This window comes from Metopolophium dirhodum, chromosome 2, assembly GCF_019925205.1.
Source record: "Metopolophium dirhodum isolate CAU chromosome 2, ASM1992520v1, whole genome shotgun sequence".
NCBI classification, from domain to species: Eukaryota; Metazoa; Arthropoda; class Insecta; order Hemiptera; family Aphididae; genus Metopolophium; species Metopolophium dirhodum.
In genome coordinates, this window is record NC_083561.1 from 10,643,883 (window position 1) to 10,665,942 (window position 22,060).

The following is a 22,060-nucleotide window of genomic DNA, read 5'->3' on the forward strand; positions in this document are numbered from 1 at the left end:
ATCTACCGGTAGGTTCCCCAAACGTAGGTTGGTAGGTAGGTCCGAGTGCAAATCCGTCGAACGCTTTCCCGGCGACTGTTCCGTGCCGTATGGTTTAACGCGGCAGCCCGTAATCCGTCATTTTTTGCATTTTTTTTTCGATTTTTTTTTCACGTTTTTTTATATTAATAATATACACTAATTAATGTTAGGTTAATATATTATGTATCTATATGTTATTTATTTTATTAGGAATTATAATTGACATTTATCAAAATGTTCATGCATAAAATTATTGCGCATAGAATATTGTATGCGATGTTTCAACATTCACGTGGCCGAAATTTTGTAATTTATTATTTTCATGTATTATTACACCAATTATTATGATACCAGACGCGAGCCGTGAGCTGAGTCCAGCTTTATTGACAATGTTATCGATTAATAAATTAGTTCCGGAGCAATAAAGTTCCGACGTTTTAAACATTTAAAATTGGGGGAAAATATAAGATAATAAATTAAGATACAATTCAAAAATTATTATAGAAATAATATCAGTGTTTGATTACCCATACTCTGTAGTATTCTTGACTTATAAAAGTTATAAACCATGCAGTTTTTAATTCCATATTTTGATTTTATTATTATTATCAAACAGATTTATGAAATGTGACTATTTTATAGACTATGAAATCATGTTATTTTTTTGTTATGTTATATTTTGAATTATTATAATTATTATTTAAATTAAATAAATATATTTGTATAATATAGCTTAAAATGGCAACGTTGCAGAGTTTTTTATGCTCAATCGTGTAGATTTTCTTTTGTAATCCGATTTCTTTTGATACGCCAACAATATGGGTGAATCGTATAGCAGATAAAGTGTTTTATGCTCAATCGTGTCTCAGCCGTTGTTGTTATTATTGCTAACGACGGTATTACGATAATACGAGAACCTGCGTGCGGGCATGCACTATACATCGTTCTCTAGTCTCTACTCTCTACTAGCCATAATAAGCATATTACAATTAATTAAGTATAAGTTTATTTCCCCATCCATTTTAAAAATAAATAAAAAAACAATAAAAATAAGAATAAAAAAATTATTTTTATCTAGATAAATGTATTGTTGTATTTATCTTTATCTATATAAATTATATTTGTGTTATCTTTATTTTTATCTAGATAATATTTTGTTAAAATTATCTTATCTAGATAATTTTTAGATTCTGAGTGGAACGATGAATGTATTGATTTTACAATGATGTATGTTTTTTTTTTATTTTTTATCTGTCATCACCTTTTAGGACAGTAAAAGTGCTTGGATTTTCTTCAACAGTAACTTTTCTGATAGGAAAGTGAATCTAATTGGTACTTTTTTTTTTTTGGGGGGGGGGGGGTCAAAAGTAAAAATTTCCAGTAGTTTTCAATTAGTGATGTGAAAAATAAAAGAAAAATTAAGGAAAAACGGGAATTTTTACGCAAAATCTGTTTTCGAGAAAATCGATTTTGGTTTTTGGTGCAACTCTAAAACAAATGACCAAATGAAATTTTGACTGAATGTTTATATTTGCTTTTCCTATACACCATAACATTTTCCTCCTAGGTTATTGTTTCAAAGGCAGGTGAAAAAAATTAAAAATCCTTAGTCACAGTTTTTATTTATAAGCATTTAAAGTTCAAATTTTGACAAAATACGGAAAAATCACGAAAATTAGCAAATTATTTTGAGTTGAGAATTCATAAAAATTTTTCTCTTTAAATCTAAGATTTTAAAATGTAATATAAGATTACTCATAAGTTTGTCTACCTTTATCAAAAAAAAAATGTCTACAAGAAACTTAAATTAATTTTTATGAGCGTTTGAAATTCATATTTTTACAACATTTGATATTCACTCGATATCTCATGTAACAATTTTCTTATTTTGTTGTAATTAAAAAACGTATGACTGTAGATACGCAATACGCTCATTGAATTGCCGATTTTCATGGGCCATGGAAGATTTCAAGACACTGAAACTCGATTTTCAAACTTCCCGCCTTCGAAACAAAACCAGGCCTTATCAGAAATTCTTATCACAAAATCTATATAAGTGCGACATTTATAATTCGACTGTGCCTCCAAAATCGGTATCCACCTCGGCTATAGATAGTATGATTGCCCATCGACCCATAATTCCTATACTTGAAAAGTGTCTACCGAAATTAATCTCTATAATCAGTATTAAAGTTAAATTAAACAGCTGTAGACTTAAGCACTAGCGGTTATATGTGGCCATCACCATAGAATATTCTATGCTATCACCGTGGACTAAGATATATACCTTCGTTATCACGGAACTACAATATTTACATTCGAAAGATAATTGCATTTATAGTCACTACCAAGGTGGATATATATATATATATATATCCACCTTGGTCACTACAACAATACAAATAAGCGCTATTGCGTAAGTCTCCAGCTGCTTAATACTGATAATGGAGAATCATTTCGGTAGACACCACAGATATATAAAAATGTATTTTTATATTTTATTTTTTTATCGTGGTACCCTCTCTCAGCGAGTCCAACGGGCCCTGAGTTTCACTTAGCTAGTGATAATATAATTTTTCATGATAAATTCCAAAGATGATTACAAAGAATTTGTACACCAGTGATAACATTTTTGATAAGACTTGCTTATTGTTTTAACTTTTAGCTTATCGATTATTCGATTATTCGATTAGAATTTAGAAAACTTCAACTTCGTTACGATTTGCGGCATTGGTTTCGGGCTATTCTCTCTAGAAGTATAGACTGTAGACTGTAAAATACTTATAATATAAAATGAATGCTCCTCCAACATTTGAATCTTTTTTGCTGTATGACGGAGAAAAAAAGTGAGTTATATTTAGTTATCTACTTGTCTATTTGATTCCTACATTTGAACATTTCCCAGAGCTGACTTACATTGTATTTGAATTTTAGAATAGTTAAAGAAGTGGATACTAAAGTGACAAATGCAGCAATTTTTACAGTCAACAAAGAAGATCATACTTTGGGAAACATGATCAGGAAGTGAGTACTACTTTGTTATTGTCATAGTTACCGATTATCATCATTGTGTTCATAATCTTTTATTTTATTAATTTAGCCAACTACTTAAAGATCCTAATGTACTTTTTGCTGGATATAAACAACCACATCCACTGGAACATAAATTTGAACTTCGCATACAAACAACATCTGATTATACACCTCAAGATGCTTTAACTAATTCTATAACTGATCTCTTGGCTGAACTTTCTTTGTTTGAAGAACGTTTCAAGGTAGTATCTTTTAATTATTTTACTATACTAGTGCCATTGAGAGAGCGTTACTCGTTGGCGAGCTCCGTGTTTTCGTACCCAAATTACTTCCTAAAGTACTTCCACTCTACCATATAGTTGTAGCAACGACAGTGGCGACAGCCAGCGTACGAGCAGACTTAGAGGTGGGAATGCGCGAGATCGGATGAGTTTTGGGCGCTGCCCAGTAGCGCTCTCTCAATGGCACAAGTATATACAAATAGTTTTGTTATACAATACATCAATACCTATGTAAATGAATGGTCTTCGAAGAAAAAGTCCAAAAAAAATAATTGTTAAATAAAAGTTATATAAGATAGAACTGGTTAGGTTAATTTGTCATGTAAAATTCACATACATGGAATACATTTGTCATATCTAAAATTATCTACCCTGTGTCTCTTTTGTTTCTGTGTTTAGCACACTAATATTTAACCTACAACATTGACTTTAGATGATGTAAGAGATTCAAGTGGCAGAAAAAAGTTAGGACAAATTGTCCCATAGAAAAATATTTTAAAAAAATACAAATTAAAAAGATCGGTATATTAGATTTTTTAACATCTGTAATTCATAATATGTATATGATAATGGTGTGGTTAAATTGTCGTAATTTTAATTTAAAAGCTATTGACTATAATTTATATACTATTACCTTATATAATGTTCATAAAAATAAATAATATTTGAAATTTTATAAGCTAGTTACATGTATTCTTTTTTATAATATTACCTATTTTAATAATGGTTTATTAACTAATATAATTATATTTTATATTTAATAATTATTTCATTTTTTTTATCGAGACTTTTTTCAAGGTTTCATTGAACATATCTTTTTCATTTAGGGAAGCAGATTAACAAAATACGCTCTGGTGGAAACAATTTGTTTCTTCCGATTTAGTATATATAGATATAGTTTTACATTGGTTAGTTTATTTTTTAAAATAAACTAATTTTTTAATCTAATCTTTATATGCTAGTATATAGCTAACTGTATACGTTGGCAAGTACAATTGCTCGTAATATTATCATATACATTCAAATACACTTCATTTAAAGCAAAACGTTTACAAAATGTCGGGAAAATACAGACAAGCTGATAATAGTATTCCGCTCTACGTAGGGGGGAACCCGCCTAATCATCAGTACAGCAGGCGTTTACAGTGCTCCCTGTGTTAATCTGTCTTCCCATACTATAAATGATTTCAAGTTACTTTTCCTTTATTGGCCTTTTATTATCTGTTTTCTTATGACCTATCCTATTATATTGTTACATTTAGATCACATAGAATAGAATACTAGTTATAATGATGTTATACTGAACAATATTTTGAAAAATTACATTACATTATTTTTCTGATACAATTTAAAATATCCCATAATTCCATTAAACATATTTATGTAATTATTACAACTAACATTTGTATTTATTTTTTATTTTTCCAGGAAGCTTTGAGAGAGAAAAAAGAAGGCCTTGATTAATATGATTTTATGAAGTAATATTAATATGTAATTTTAAGGTGGTTATAATAATTATAATATTAATATCAATAAAAATAAAAATATGTAGTTTTAAATTTATTATAAGTTCTGATAATTACCTCTTGTTTCTTTGACAGGTATGTTTTTTCATAAATAAACATAATTCAAATTTCAAATTGTATATGTTTAGCCGTGTTAAGCAAAATACTTTTAAAAAAATTGTTTTTGTATTTAAAAACATGATTTTTTCAATAATCAAAATGCTGATTAGTCATGTTAGTTCTTTTTTAGTAATAGTTGCACACTTGCACCACCAACGTTGCACCTAGAAAGCTATATGTATTTGGATATCCCATACCGTCATCGATTGTCTTTGATGATTAACAATAATGATAATTGATAACCATTTTATTGGTAGATAGGTAGGACCATTAATTATAAATAGTTTATATTTATACATTTTATTCAATGGCAGTACTAACAAGTAATTATATTTCCACATGGTAAAATTATAAAGTATAATTTTACAGTCAATAACAAAAGATATAAGCAATAATACTGGTACCGACTTACCGTTCGATTGTCGTCGGCGATAATAATTATAATATATTATATTATAATTGATATAACGCTGAAGAATGACCGCGACCGCACAGTAACTTTATTTAACAAGGATTACAAATAGAAACAAATTAAGAATTAAAGGAATTAAAAAAAAGTATTTCAAATACTTAAAAATAAATATTATATAGTTAATATAAAGTTTTATATAAATTTAAATTCAGTGGGCCAGATGTCCTTCAATAATTATAACATAAAAAGTTGTTGTTATTTTTTACAGTAATTCATTAATCTAAAGTTATTAAAATAAAATATTTGGTTAGTGTTGATATTATAATTTATAATATAGAAGTTCAACTTATAACTGTACAAATATTTGTTTAACTTAAGGTATAAATGTTTTAAATATTTATCAGGTGAATAATTCAACTTTAAGAATAAAACAAATTAATTTGTAAGTCTCAAGTAGAGTTGGTGTTGTACTGGTGTAATAATATCAAATATGTTTATTTAAGCCAGCAAACATAACATCTATAAAGGCTAAAATGTATAAATTATGCTGATGAGGTCAAATTAATTTTATAAAATATTTTATGTAATTTTTAAATTATTTAATATAAAATAGTAAGTATAATAAGAAATGATAATCAATGGCAAATTACAATAAAAATGAAGTGACCTCCACCATGTTATATGGTGTTAATAATTACACTCAAAAGAACTTGGTCTTTTTTTGCTAAAAGTTAGCATTCTGAGTATTTATTATTTTACAACTTAGATTTGTAGTAGATAATATTTAGATTATTTAAAATTTTTCTTTTTATGATTTTAAGGCTTCCAGCATACATTAGCTTTTACATTATAATTGTAACTTTAGGAGCCTGGTGTTGCTCGGTGATTGGCATTGGTCACTAACGTGTTCTGAGGTCATGAATTGGCCAGCGTCGCTAGTTTCCGGATAGGTGATCACCCAGGTTTTTAGTGACGAATCCTCGACCAACTGTAACCCATAGACCTATAGTTCTATACCATAACCCCCCTACAAAATGCTAATAGCCTTAATTGCCTATGCTTAAAATCGATAAAAAAAAAAACATTATTTTAATAATGAATTTAATTAGTACATTTAAGAAATTAAATTATTAACTATTGAGTGCTGATTGGGTAGACTAGTGATGATTTTTATTTTAAAGATTATCTTAAATGTTATATTTCATAGTAAAATATTATAAAAAAATAAATGTTCTATAATAAAAATTAGAAATATAGGTGTAATCGGAATATTTGAAAAGATTCAAAATCAATTTGTTAATTTAGTGTTGAATTCTAATTCTGTGTCTTGTACGCTTGTGCGATGTCTATAGCTCCATATTTTAGTATCTTACTGTGTCTTTTGAGTTACTAATGTTACTATAGTTTTCAAGGGTGGATTGGCATATCTGTAAGTTTTCTGGTGTAACGGTATCCGGTCTTGGTATAGACCATATTTTAATGTAATAAAAAGAAATATGACAAAAATGAATTTTTTTGTAAAACTACATTTGATAAATAATATATATATTAGTACCTATGTAGCTACTATCAAATCAACCAAAAATTAATAAAAAATACAATGTTAAATTGATTCATTAAAAAATTATGAAATATAAAAATATAATACCTACTGTGATCTTTGGTGAATAACGTTTTTGAACGTTAAAGAGAACTAAAAAAGGTTTGTAAATAATAATCTGTCAATAATCAAATACCTACCTATCTATTTTTTAATTTAGCATGTTTGTCAGTTGTCATCTATTAATTTGGATGGTTCTAAAAATCGAGAGCTGAAAAATTCTTATATAATATGTATTTGGCTTAAATCTTAAAAATTTCACATAAATAATAATATACCTAGCTATGTATAATTTACAGTCAGAATTATTACATTTTTTATTGAGTTGGAATAAATCGAACTCCTTTCATGTTGTATCATGGAATGAATTGTCATTGGACGCTCCCTTCTATCACGGATAGATATTTGCTTATTGACTATTGTATATTATATGAAATACAAATTAATAAATATTTTGTATTTTGAATAAAAAAATATTTAAAAAGCAAAATGGAATAAAATTTTAAAAATAATTACCTGATTCGTGTAGGCATAGATAAAAAGGGCGAAGGGTGATTTTATCCAAATGATAGAAGATGTCATTCTGACTTGCAACTGCCTAGGTAATAGACCAAAACGTTACTAAATTGACCTGAAGGTTAAACATTGGATTAGGCACTATAGGCAGTAGACTTTATTTAACTGACTATTGTGATAAAAAATCTTAGTAAAATTAAAAGTCTTTTTTTTGTAAATCACCTCGGTCAATCATTTGAGAGACCAAAGAACTGTAATTCTGTATTTAATATAAAATAAATGATGTGTTGCCGGGTGGAAGTAATGCAGAACCAATGCCCGCCAAATCTCTCGTAGTCTCGTGGTTTAAAAGTAGGTAGGTACTCAATAAAAACCTAAATAAAGGGAAAAATGGGTAGTTAACCGTCTGTACAAACGTATAATGTACAGTTTAGTAGGAATAAGAGTCAAGTATACGTCGTTACTCGTTACAATCGTTGTTGAGTATTTCACTGCGACTATACTACTAAAGTAATGGCTGTGTTGAATTTGAATTCAATGATAAATCATTGCATACGAAAAACTTATGATCGGAGACTGTCTGTCCGGGCGCTCGCATGAAGTCACAAATTGGCTCCCATCTGACTCGAATTCCGTCAGGTGAATTTTTTTCAAAAAGATTACTCAAATTGCCTCCCGATTTAAAAAATATCATTTACTTGAATATAATGATATGAAATTTCACCCGGTGGTAAACTACAGTAATACTAAATTTAATTATAAAAACAAATAAAATAATTTATATGCAGTGTCAGTGTAAAAAAGGTGGATGTCGCTCTGCTGTACAGTAGGTTACAAGTGGGTCACTGTAATGGATGGTGTTAAATTTGAATTCAATGATATAATATCATTGTATAAGAAAAACGATTCTGAGCGAAAACGGTCAGTCAGCCTATGATATTACCAAGTATATTTGATGATATTATTGTGAATAAAGTAATTTATATATAACCTATTTACGTGGAGCCTTGTTTTAAATTTTCAATCCTTAGCCATAAAAGTTAAACATTTTATACATTTTTAACTACAAAATAATTAATAAATTATAAATTTGATAAATGTTGTCGAAATTTGAACTTTAAATGCTTATAAAAAAAAAATTGTGCCTATGTATTTTTAATATTTTTTAAGTGCTATTAGAACGATGTATCAGGAGCCTTTTTTACCCAACAAATAAAATTTTATTGATATTTATAGAAAAAAAAACTAAAAAAATTGAAAACTGACAATGTCCGTAAACCACTCAAAAAGAGTCAAAATATTTTCAAAATTGTATGGTACATAGAAAATGCTAATATAAAGATTCAGTGAAATTTTCAAGTATCTACAGTCATTCGTTTTTTAATTACAATAAAATAAGAAAATTGTTACATGAAAAATCGAGTGAATATCAAATGTTGTAAAAATATAAATTTCAGACGCTCATAAAAATTTAATTTAAGTTTCTGGTAGACATTTTTTTTTTGATAAAGGTAGACAAACTTATGAGTAATCTTATATTACATTTTAAAATCTTAGATTTAAAAAGAAAAATTTTTATGAATTCTCAACTCAAAATAATTTGCTAATTTTCGTGATTTTTCCGTATTTTGTCAAATTTGAACTTTAAATGCTTATAAATAAAAACTGTGATTAAGGATTTTTAATTTTTTTCATCTGCCTTTGAAACAATAACTTAGGAGCCTTTTATAAAATTTTCAAGCTTTTTTAGCCAACAGATAAAATTGTATTGATATTTATAGAAAAAAAACTAAAAAAATTGAAAACTGACAATGTCCGTAAGCAGCTCAAAAAGAGTCAAAATATTTTCAAAATTTTATGGTGTATAGAAAATGCTAATATAAACATTCAGTCAACATTTCATGTCCCTGCGGTCATTTGTTTTAGAGTTACACCAAAAACCAAAATCGATTTTCTCAAAAACAGATTTTGCGTAAAAATTCCCGTTTTTCCTTAATTTTTCTTTTGTTTTTCACGTCGCTTTTGAAAACTACTGGGAAATTTTTATTTTTGACCCTCCCAAAGTACCAACTAGATTCACTTTCCTATCAGAAAAGTTACTGTTGAAGAAAATCCAAGCTATTTTACAGTCCTAAAAGGTGATGACAGACACAAAAATAAAAAATAAAATAAAAAAAAATAAAAAAAAACACACATCATTGTAAAATCAATACATTCATCGCTTCGCTCAGAATCTAAAATGTGAGAATAACAATTTTAAAATATCAGTAAATACAGCAGTAATAATTAATACCTACCTAATAATAAATTATAAATAATCAACCCATAAAATTAAAAATAATTTATGTTTGTTATTTTGTATCTTAGGTTAGTTTCCATATTTTCGGAGGTTTAAATTTATCTGGCAACACTTTTAAACATTGGAATTTTGAAACTTAATTTGTGCTTAATTTATCAATTAAGTTATTAAAAAATTAATTTGATGTTTTTTGGTTATCACTTGTCCTAATTGTTTTAAAACAATTTAAACAACATTTAAATTTACAACATTTTTTTTGTTTATTTTGAAACTTTATATAGAACCTTGTATTCAATTTTTAAACTTTTTTAAGATTTTTTTTTATATTATTTAGATTTTTTTACCTGGTCATCTACACAGAGCTATAATGCTATTGCTACTATAGGCTATACCTATGGGCTATGGGTCTATGGCAATATGGCATACTGCAATACTGCATCATACACAATGCACATATTATAATATTAAACTACCTACTGGTTACTATTCACAATATTTAAAATAATAATATGTTTAATATTTATTTAATTAAAAATTATAAGAATTAATTCTTTATAATATCTAAAATCCTATTATTGTAATAATTAATATACTATGGCCTAGGTACGGTAAACGGTTCGTCATCGTTGTCGACCAGCAGATAGCGCTGCTGCGGCGATGGATTTTCGGTGGGGGTACTCTTTCATACGATCGTACGTGTTGTTATTGTTTGTTGTTTATTTTTTTATAATTTTTTCGGCACTATCGGTCTGTCTCTCTCGTCAATGAACCGTCATGGCCTCAACCGTTTCTTATCATTGGCGGCCCCGCAGTGTAGTGTGTGTGCACGCCCGTGTGTGTGTCTGCGTGTGCGTGTGACAAAATATTTTGTGCGAGCGGAGAGAAAAATAAAAACGACGGTAATAATAATAATATAATAACGAAAATAATACGGTCACCGCCAAATTGACAGAGACACGTCGCACGCCGCCACCGCAGTGGTCGTCTATCATTTTACATAGACCGTACTAACTACCTATCTATTGGTTTTCGTAGCCCAAACCTTTTTTTCTCCACTCTTCCCGTCTTGCGAGAAATTTGCGCCGCACGAAATATTATGTCGTTTGCCCACCGGTCTACCAGCCCTCATCATCGACTTTAAACCCTCTCGTCGCCGCCTGTTTGAGGTTTTTTCCCTCGCCACCAGGACCCGCCACCACCAATCCCGGAATGACCGCATAGCAGTTGAAGGTAAGTTGTGTCATCGTTGCTTACCCAATTGTTGAGCCACCAGCAGATATTCGGTCACCTCCGTTTTGAATACTTAGCTCCCCGAGTCCGCTACAATATCCGCTTATGCTCACTGCCATATGTTGGTTTTGATTACTAAGTCCATTAAAATGCCAACCTATGTTCCTAATGTTGGTTCTGCTTGGATAATATAATGATCTATCACCATATGTAGGTAAGTCGTAGGTAATCTACCTTTCAATAGTTAGTATACTTATCTCATTTGATTCAGTATTGACGTTCCTTTGAATCATATGTTTCATTTAATTTTTTTGTTTGTATAGGTATTAGGTACCTTATTTATTATCATAATTTCTATTGATTTCAATAATATTAATACATTATAATGATTATTAAAATACCTAGTACACAAGTGCAAAACATTCGTTTCAGTTGTATACACTAGCACTTCAATGCCAAGTTATAATTACTGTCAACAACTGTTATTATTTTATCATTGCATAAACAATATTCAGCTTAGGTACATCTTGTTTAAATTGTTATGTATATTGAGATTAAATATTTTGGTTCTAAAATGATTTGTATAAGGTATGTAAAAAGTTGAGTAAAAATCAATTTTGGTACTAGATTCTATACATTTTATTTACTGTTTTACTATGTTGTAAATTATATACAATTTGTTCAACTGTCAATAATATTAATTAACGATTGAACACATAAGTAATTAAAACATATATTGTGATATAGAGGTAGGTGCCTACTACTTTGTTAAATTATCTATCTATCATTGACCTTTTAATGCACTTAAAACATATTGTTTGACGTTCTTCCATTTTAAAAATTGTAACATTTTAATGCACTCCTCATACAGTTAAAATGTACATTTTTGGTAGGTAATTAAATTATTTATGTGGGTAAAAAATCAAAAACTTGAATCTTCATAATACAGACGTACCTATTGTTACTTATTGCTTTTGCTTAATTCTACCATTGTTTTCAATACAATATATTTTTAATTAATGATTTAACTGTGTTTATTTTTACATGATTTTGTTTATTTTTATATTTTATAAGCAACTATAATTTATGGTTAACTAGAATCTAATTCTAAAGATGAATTTAAACATAACATTTTGAGTAGATAAGTAGATAATAAGATAAGATAAATACCCTGATAAATATATTATGCTGAATTGTGAATTGAATTAGGTAAATAATATATTACTTAGTGTACTCATCTACTTATCTGAGTATACCTATAGATTATTTTTATTTATATGCCTAACTTCATAGTTTACCTATTTATTAAAGATAATTTTGGCCTTGGCCATGGTTCTGTACGCAGACTACCAAATATTAATTTATATCCAAAAACATAAAAACCAATTAATCATTTAGTATAAAAGGTGCCAAGGCTGGGCAAGTTAATGATTTTTTTTTACTCAGTTAAGTTAAGTTAATATGCACCAATAACAAAAAGTTAAAAGTTAATTTAACTATAGGTTAACTCAGTTAGGTAAAAAGTTAATACACAATATTTGTTAACTTTTTATTAAGTTCAAAAAAAGTTATTTGTTTATACAACGCTAGCGTACTTAATTTTTTTCCAACCCAAAACTAAATCATACTATACTTAGTGCTTATATACTTTATACAGTATTTCCATATAGGTTAGATTCAAATGATATACATTTTTAATTTAACAGAATTTACGGTAAATATTTTTTGACATGAAAACGAAATAGACTGAAATAGTGAAATATAATAAAATTGAAAATTAAATATATTAACTTCACTTACTTCTTAATTCGTTAATTTTTAGTTAATTAAAAAATAAATTTAGTAAGTTAACAGTTAAATTAATGAAAAGCCAAAAGTAACTAGTTAAGTTAAAAAGTTAATATTAAATTAACTTTTTAACTTTTTAACTCGTTAATGCCCAGCCTTAATAGGCACAATAGTATTTACATAAATTATACATTGTTAGGTATTAAATTATATTAAAATAGATATTAACCTCAAAATATATTTTTCAATGACCGTTATGCAGTCATTGGTGTATTGCTGCAACTAGTAAAACGGTATAGGTAGGTATTTGTTTATTAAGTAACATACCGAATAATAGTCTTTTAAAATAAGTCAATAAAATAAAGAACAAATTAAATAGTAAAAAAAAAAAACTGTTAATTTTTTCCGACTTCTATTAGAGATTATAATATTATGAAACTCTTGGAGCACTCCTACTATAGAAACTTGTAGAACTAAACAAATAAATAATAATACATGGTTGTAAAACCAATAGATTTTTTTATTCTGTTCAGAATAAAATACTATATTTGGATACCCAGGGATCTATTTTTTTGTGTAATATTTGTATAGTCACTAGTAAGTAGGTATAAATGATAATTACCTAAATTACTATTGTTCATTGATTTATTAGATGGATAACACACATTCTATATATTTTGTTGATTTGTGAATTCGTGAATATTTACCTCGATACACCAATATTTTGGTTCTAACAAAATAAACATTTTAACGTTGATACCTAAATAACTATTATTACAAACCTATGGAATAATTAAAGTAAAATATTTGTACGAGTTATGATTAATTAGCTCGTACATAGCTGGTAGCCTTGCAGTTAAAAAATAAATTAAATATTGGTAATATAACGATGGTTGGCCAATAAATTGTATAATATTTTTATAACTTCATTATACGTTGTATTTAAATAAAACGATTGCTCGTTAAACATTTTATAGTTTAACCAGCGGTAGAATACAATGATTGACTGCCATATAAAACAGCTGATGCATATTGCATCGTGGCGTGCCGACGATTTTACATAATATACCTATATTATTATTTTATAGTAGCACGGTAAGGTATAACATTGTTGTGTGACTCGTGTCTTTGAGCCGAGCGTGCATGCTTTTAATTGATACAAAAAAATGTATTATGTTAATAATCAACAGTTTAAAACTCCTAGTCCTGGGGGCCATATGTTCGTCGAGGGCACTAAGAGATATGCACTGTAGCCCTTCGCGATATCGCGTAATGCTCCTGGCAGACAGACGAAAACTCTTCGTTTTAACATTATTATTTATATGGCGAATTTAATGCGTACATTAACGGGTTTATTGGTATTGGAAAATTATTGACTGATTGTTTACAATACTAATTAGTTCATAACTAAACTGTATAGACCGAGGTATAGATGTATTATTTTGTATAGGACATATCACAAAGGTATTGTAAATGTAAAAATACGGGGGCAAAGTATTAAGACAATTTCAATAAACTGTTGAGGTGATTGTTTAAATTTTTGTTCATACGAGTAGAAAACTATGAAGTGATTTGAAGTACGACGCCATTGAGGTACAATTCGCATTATAATTTCAGTCTACAAATTTTTCGTGAAACTTTCTTGAAGGCTTTTACCTCTATAAAGTTAGTGACTTGGGGCCGTTATTAAAATTTCCGGTAAAGTGTCGGTTAAGTGACCGACTGATAACAGATTTTATTATCGGCAGAATTCGGCCGGTTTAGTGTCGGTTAACTTTAACTAGACAATGCAAGAACGGCCCTTAGTGTTTTTTAAAATATTGCACATGTATATTTTTTCAATAATGTTCGATGATTGTTTGTAGTTTTTCATCTCGCCCGTTTAATATTTAAAGTAAGTTCCTACCATCTATAGAGTGCGACCGCAGGGGGAAATTTATTATCGTTAAAAACTGTTAAAAATAAAAAGCACTTGTCTGTAAAATAATCAGACACTTATAAAAACTCTCGGAACAATTATTTCAAATTAAGTGCTAACTTTTTTTGACTAAAATGCAGTAGGTGCCTAATGCTTATTAAAATGTGTTTTTTTTATTTGTGTTATAATGTATTGCTCATTTTTACATTAAAAGTTATACCAAAAAAAAAAAACAGGAAAATAATTAATTTTTTTCAAAAATCGTGGTAGGTATGTACCCTCAAAATAATGTTCATAAAATAATTTTGTTTTAAATTCTGAGTGGAGCGATGAATGTATTAATTTTACAATAACGTGTATTTTTTTTTAATTTATGTGTTCCATCGGCGTTTGGGCAGTAGGATTGCTTCGATTTTCTTCAAAAGTATCTTGTTTGATGGGATCAGGGGCGTATTTAGATAATTTTTTTTTTTTTGGGGGGGGGGGCTGTGGTATTTTCTCCAACTGAAATTCCCCAATTCAGCCTATTAAAAACAAAAGTTAGAAAATTAGTACACAATTTTAATTTTTGTTATGATTTTTTATGTTTTCAAAAAATTAATAATGAAATAATATATATAATAATAATAATAGTAATAATATAACAAATCATATTAAATTTAAATTTCTTTCTTTGCCACTGTTGGCTAATTTGTCTAATAAAATGTCATCTGGTATGTCAATGTCTCTATGAATAGCTAAAAGTGTGAGTTCCACTAGTCTGGATTCTGAAGTTGTATTTCTTAAATATGTTTTGAGTCTTCTCAACGTCGAAAAGCTGCGTTCAGCTGTAGCGGTGGATACTGGTATTATAGCTAGTATTTTTAGTAATTTATACATGTTTGGGTACATTAAATTATTACAGACGTTCAAAGCCTCTATAGCAGTTGTAGGCCTTAAGTTGTCTTCAATATTCTTCCACTTAGCTTGCCAAATTTCGTAGTCTGCTTCTATAACGTCAGACACATTACATGAATAACTTGTTCGTTGTTACTAATAATTCTTTATTAAATTATATTGAACTTTTACGATTTATATCTGATAGGACATAATAAGCAGACTTAATAAACAATTCCTGGATTTCGGAGGGGAAGGGGAGTAGTCAAGCCCCCTCAGCCTCCCTCATACGCCCCTGGATGGGATAGTGAATCTAATTGGTGCATTAAGGAGGTTAGGCATTAAGCATTAATGAGGTCAATAAAATTAAGGAAAAACTGATATTTTTAAGCAAAATAAGTTTTCAACAAAATGTATTTTGTTTTTTATGTACCTATAACGCTAAAACAAATGACCGCAGATACATGAAATTTTCACTGAATGTTTATATTAGCATTCCCCTCGGAATTCTCTATAGGTACACCATAAAACTTTCAAAATATTTTGACGTGCTTTGAGCTGTTTACGGACATTTTAAGTTTCATTTTTTTTAGTTTTTTCTTCTATAAATGTCAATACAATTTTATCCATTAGGTCAAAAAGCTTAAAAATGTATAATACAAGGCTCCTAATATATTGTTACAATGACAGTTCAAAAATATTAAAAATACAGTCACAATTTTTTTTATAAGTATTTAAAGTTCGAAATTTAATCACGAAAATGTGCAAGTTATTTTGAGTTGGAATTAGTAAAAATTTTATTTTTAAATCTAAGATTTGATAATTGAATGCAAGATTCCTCATAAGTATCTCTTACTTTATCAAAAAAAAAATATCTACCTTAAAGTCAAATTAAATTTTTATGAACATTTGAAGTTGAAATCTATACTTATAAAATCCAAATACCACTCACTCACTGATCACTGTATCTCAAAAACTACTCAACGTACAGACTTGAAATTTGGAATAGGGGTTCTTCTCATATTTTCACCGTGCAATAAGAAAGGATTTGCCAAAATTCGCATTTTAAAGAGGTGCTCAAACAGGGACATTGAAGTTTACATTGCAAATTTTATTTTTATTTATTAATAGTTCCCATTGGTTACAGTCAACAGTAGAATTTATTTGTGTTTGTTTATTATCGGTTGCCATTGGTTTTTTGGGCAGATCATGTACAAGCTTGGATCAATTCGAATTATTGAAAATTGTCTACCAAGGTGATTGGTGAAAGAGTTGCCTTTGTCCGCGATCCGACGTACTCGGATTGCCTACCGGGGTGGTTGAGTTGCACTTACTGCAGGCTGCAGCATGTTACACCCAAAAGTACTGGGTGGGGCAAATCAAACAGTGCAGTTTTGAAAGGTTGGTACTTCACGTGTGGTGGGGATAGTACGATTATGGTGGTTTCATTTCGTCGGGCAGGCCATGCCGTTATTAGTCATTACCATGGTTTGGTCTGGTGAACAACGTGGCTTTGCCGTCCGTACATTTTTTGAAAATGGTCGATCGTTCGTCGCAACTCAGCGAGCGTTCCGGCTGCAGTTTAACCTTGCGCGTCATGATACCGTCCCTCACCGTAATGTTATCGCGAATTGGGTGCGTACATTTGAAGAAACTGGATCTACACTAAGACTTAGAGGTTCAGGAAGACCCAAAACGGTAAGAACACCTGAAAATTTGATAAGAGTGAGTGAAGCTTTTGTGCAGTCGCCTACGCGTTCTGCCCGGAAACATTCAATTGCATTGGGCATTTCTAATCGGTCAGTAAGGAGGATTTTGCACCAAGACTTATTCTTCCACCCCTACAAAATTATGATTGTCCAAGAGTTGAGTCCACCCGACTATGAAAATCGCATGAATTGCTCACAAGAAATGTTGAACCGGATCCATGTGAGGTCAACATTTTTCAGTAGTGACGAGGCTCACTTTCATCTCAGTGGGGCGGTGAATAAGCAAAATTTTCGCTATTGGGCAGAAAATAATCCACGGCAAATTCACGAGACACCTCTTCACTCTCCAAAAGTGACCGTGTGGTGTGCGATTTCAAAATTTGGGGTGATTGGGCCTTATTTTTTTGAGGAGAATGGACAAACCGTAACTGTCAACGCTGAACGTTACGTTTCCATGTTGGACAATTTTTTTGAACCTCAATTGGAAGAGTTAATGGAAGAAACAAATATGGGGGACATCTGGTTCCAACAGGACGGGGCTACAGCACATACTGCTCGAGTTTCAATGACGAAGCTGCGACAGATGTTCCCTACACATCTCGTCTCTCTGAGGGGTGATTTGAGGTGGCCTGCGCGCTCACCAGACTTGAGCATTTGTGATTTTTTCTTGTGGGGCTACCTGAAGGAAAAGGTTTTTAAACATCGGCCTCACACGTTGGAAGAACTCAAAGACCGAATTAGGGAGGAAATTGGCGCTATACCAGTCGAAATGTGTCAAAATGCGGCAGAAAATTTCAGAAATCGCCTTCATCAGTGTATCGCTGCTGGCGGCCATCATCTTTCTGATGTCATTTTTAAAACTTGATATATAAAACGGCATGATGTACTGAAAAAAATTAAATAAATATAATTTCTGTAAGTTGCGTAGTTTTTTTTTAATAGCCTTTCAAAACTGCACTGCCTGTTTCGCCCCACCCAGTAGATTAACAATCATCATTTTTTTAAGATTTGCGTTTTTTTACGGGCAATGAAGTGCTATAAAAATTAATACCATTAATACCGTTAGAAACATTTCAATACGTTTTCATTAACCGTTTTTTATATTCACTTGCCGATCACATTAAACGATAAAATTTAAATAAAAAATTATACATATCATTGTCCAAAAACAAAATAAACAACCAATCACGGGCGAAGCTGTGACGGGTCGGCTAGTGTTACAATATAATATCTCTCGATTTCTCATGATAATGTATGCAGTGATTTTCTTATTTTGTTGTTATTCAAAAACGAATAACTGTAGATACTGTAGTACCATATACTTATTTTATCAATTCCCATACTTGATCAAATATGGGAATTCAAAATTATTTCATAGATAAAAATTTATAAAATGTTCAACTTTTATAGCCAAGAATTGAAAATGTAAAACAAGGTTCCACGTAAATAGATAAATAAATTACTTTATTCGCTATTATAATAGGTATCATCAAATATAATTATAGTAATATCATAGGCTGTCTTCGCTCGGAATAGTTTTTCGTATATACAATGATATTATACCTATCATTGAATTCAAATTTAACACCATCCATTACAGTGGATTACCTACTTGTATAACCTACTGTACAGCAGAACGACACCCATTTTTACGTTAAATATGAAGGAACAATCAAATTTTACCATTGTAAATGTATTACCTTCCTGTTAATTTTGACCTTTTTTGTAAGACAGTTCGATTTGGCTGGTACCGAATTGGTTCCTGAGCCCCACATGGTTCCCGTTTGAAAAAAGTATTTTATTAAGTTGAGCCGAATTGGTTCCCGTTTAATTACGCACATTTTCCTTCTTAATTTTACAGGCTTAGGACTGTCAACTTAAAAATAGGCTTGGTTAAAATTGTGCGTTAATGTGTTATGAAAAAATGAAATAATATATAAAATGTTAAATTGTTGATTTGGAAGTCAAATAGTCATCACTTAGGTTAGGTGTATAAAATACAAATAATAAAATATAATAAATACAATTGTTTAAAATCGTTGATTTGCAAATTTGAAGCAAACTTTCTTTAAGTACCTATTCAATTCGTGTAAGCTTCTCATTAATGTACTCAGTCATACAATTTTCCAAGTATTTGTTATTTCTTTCTTGTTTGCTAGTAAGTTTGCTAGTATTATTAGGTACTTCGAAATTTAATATGATTTAATGTCTGAATGCTGTTTAAAGTCTCCATAAAATAAAATATATTAGGATGGGCACTTGTAAATTCTTTATTCAGCTTTGTATGGAACGATTCGCAACAATTTGTAGTCCTATCAATATTTTTGTCAAATCGAGCCCAAATTTTCGGTGGAAAGATACTGTCTGTCTTTATGTTTGTATCACGAAAGTGTACATATTCTGTATGTTATCCTCTGCAAGGTTCTTTTGGAATCCAAACTTGTAATTATCAATAATCAACAACTTAGTTCCCTTTTCACTAAACATAAACTCCATAATTACGAATTTTTTTTTTTCACATATATGCATATGAGTGGAATTTACAATGACTGTGACAGCGTGGGGGAGTAGCTACCCAGCAGTAACACTCGACGCCGAAAAATTAAATTTAAAAATATAAATTAAAATACGAAGTACAAATTACAAATTTATATGGGTTATAGGTACTAAAGAAAGTTGTTCAATAACACGATGTGTTATTCGAGACTTTACAGTGCTCACTAACATTATTGTCATTCTTATATGGTATATAGATTATAGACGATTTACTATACAGCGATAAAAGTACGTTGGTATATCTCCATCGTTATCTTAATTGATCGGGGTATCACCCATAACTTGCTAAACTTCCAATACAACAATCTATTGTCATCTTATTGTATATTATACTATAGACTATAGAGTAGGTACTTTTATATTTTATACTATTTGATTTATATTTTGTACCAATTATTAAAAATTAAAATTGAAACTACTTTACCTGTACACAATTCGTCTCAACCTAATAAATTACTTTTTTTAAACGGGAACCTGCAATTTGGCTCAACCTAATAAAATAACCTTTTAAAACGGGAACCAATTTGGTTACTACCTTCGATTTTTGGATTATACATCATTAGCGCATCAACCGTTTAAAGGTCGTAAATCATTTACGCATCAATATCATTTAACAATAGAACTGAAAAAAGGAGTTGTTTTCTATATTTCTAGTGGTATCTATCATTTAAAACGGGCTCCTGAACGTCAAAAACTAGACTATAAATTAAATAAAACTTTTTACTAGGTACTCAAAAAAATAATCTATATTTTTGTCAATACTTATTTGATTTTTGAGTTTTGTCAAATTTTGAACTCTTTAAATGCTTATTTAACAACAACTTATTGCTATATATCTTTATTATTTTTAAATCTTATATCATTCATTATCTATATATAATATATATGTTGTATTTACTTTTATATAATTATGACTACAATTAAATTGAATTAATGCAATTTATTTTTAATTGTATCTATTTATTACATATGATATATGACAATTGACAATCATTGAATTTTCAATCAAAAATTATTTTATATACACTTCTATTGTTTCAGGTAAATATAGACAATGCGCAAACGATGTACTATATATTGGCACAGGTAAACAGATGATGCGCAAATGTTATACGGCCACATATTCTAGTTTTTTTGAAATAGTAGGTTTTTTAAATTGTTCTAAGGCTACACGATTTTTGGAAAATTTATATTTTTTGGTTTCATAAACAATGTTAAAAATTGCAAAATAGTAGAAGAAAAATAATTTTAAAAAAGCGTGTTGCTTCCACTGAACTTACTGGCATCTTAAGTCTAAACTAGCTTTTCGATGTCTACTAGTTACTACCCAAAACAAGTGAAGCCCTTCTTCTACTCGAGATATAAAACATAAATATACTTGTTATACAACCATTGTTCATTACAATCCAATGCGTTTCTGTTCGTCAAACTGATTCTGAAAAACAATTATTTATACGTCTGTGACATATTTCGTTGTAAAACTTATGATTTTTTTCAAAGCTACTATTTCATATGATAACAAAATTATAGGTATACATTTTATTAATCTATTATATTATTATACACTACCAATTTCGCTGCCAAGTTAACGTTTTTGAGCACTTAAACACCTTTTTAATAAGAATTCAAACAAGAAATGTCTTTAACTTCACGATTTATTAATCAGAAATTTGGAAAACACGTCATCACTGTTCAATTAATGTAAAAAATTAAAAACATAGTTTCCTCTGGAATCGAAAATACAAATACTTATAAGAACGTATTTTTCTTTATCTACGACTGTTAATTTTGAATACTTGAAATTTGGTCAGGGATTTGATGTATATATTAAAAAAAGAACCTGTACGTTATGCAATAGGTACACGATGGTTCGGAAAAAAAAAGGTTATGCAATATTAAACACGTAATACATATAATATTATACTATACAGTATACCTATAGCTACATAGTACCTAGTATATTTACTATTTACTATATTAATTAGTCAAGATAGAGAAAATAAATAGACTATAGGTCAAATATTTTTTTTTCGAACTGAGATTTAGTTTTTAATATAGTTTTTACCAAACATTTTTTTCGTGTAAACGGAACACAACATAATAGGTAACTTTTAATTTGTTAAATAGTATTTATGAATTGGACCAGGAATTAAATAATGTAAAATATTACTATTTAGTATTATTATTATCATTTAT

At 29.3% G+C, this 22,060-nt stretch overlaps 3 protein-coding genes across 6 annotated transcripts in view; 2 read left to right on the top strand and 1 right to left on the bottom strand.

The window, feature by feature from the left end:
- The first annotated feature begins 2,540 nt into the window (after window positions 1-2,540).
- On the top strand, window positions 2,541-4,975 carry LOC132938532 (DNA-directed RNA polymerase II subunit RPB11). The gene is made up of 4 exons (XM_061005423.1): window positions 2,541-2,867; window positions 2,956-3,045; window positions 3,122-3,296; window positions 4,764-4,975. The coding sequence occupies exons 1-4, from the start codon at window positions 2,815-2,817 to the stop codon at window positions 4,797-4,799; spliced, it is 354 nt and encodes a 117-aa protein (XP_060861406.1). The 5' UTR covers window positions 2,541-2,814; the 3' UTR covers window positions 4,800-4,975.
- A 5,563-nt stretch (window positions 4,976-10,538) lies between these two features.
- LOC132938145 (protein PF3D7_1417600-like) overlaps window positions 10,539-22,060 on the top strand; it is a 28,281-nt gene continuing 16,759 nt past the window's right edge. For all 3 annotated transcript variants that reach the window (XR_009663875.1, XM_061004828.1, XM_061004829.1), the window contains exon 1: window positions 10,539-11,017. The gene's annotated coding sequence lies outside the window, so the exon portion shown is untranslated. The remainder of the gene's footprint in view (window positions 11,018-22,060) is intronic.
- LOC132939102 (52 kDa repressor of the inhibitor of the protein kinase-like) lies at window positions 14,959-21,769 on the bottom strand. 2 transcript variants are annotated; one of them, XR_009663954.1, is made up of 3 exons: window positions 21,434-21,769; window positions 21,145-21,299; window positions 14,959-15,712 (listed from the first exon to the last, which is right to left on the bottom strand). XR_009663954.1 is itself a non-coding variant. In XM_061006123.1 (3 exons), the coding sequence occupies exons 2-3, from the start codon at window positions 21,262-21,264 to the stop codon at window positions 15,372-15,374; spliced, it is 351 nt and encodes a 116-aa protein (XP_060862106.1). In that variant the 5' UTR covers window positions 21,265-21,299; window positions 21,434-21,769; the 3' UTR covers window positions 14,959-15,371. The 2 variants fall into 2 exon arrangements, 1 of the variants encoding a protein (XP_060862106.1); XM_061006123.1 differs by having other exon boundaries at window positions 21,255-21,299.

Coding starts and splice junctions, on each gene's coding strand:
- LOC132938532 (XM_061005423.1), top strand. CDS start 2,815: ATGAATGCTCCTCCAACATTTGAATCTTTTTTGCTGTATGACGGAGAA. Junction 2,868..2,955: donor CTGTATGACGGAGAAAAAAA/GTGAGTTATATT, acceptor TTTGAATTTTAG/AATAGTTAAAGAAGTGGATA. Junction 3,297..4,763: donor TGTTTGAAGAACGTTTCAAG/GTAGTATCTTTT, acceptor TTATTTTTCCAG/GAAGCTTTGAGAGAGAAAAA.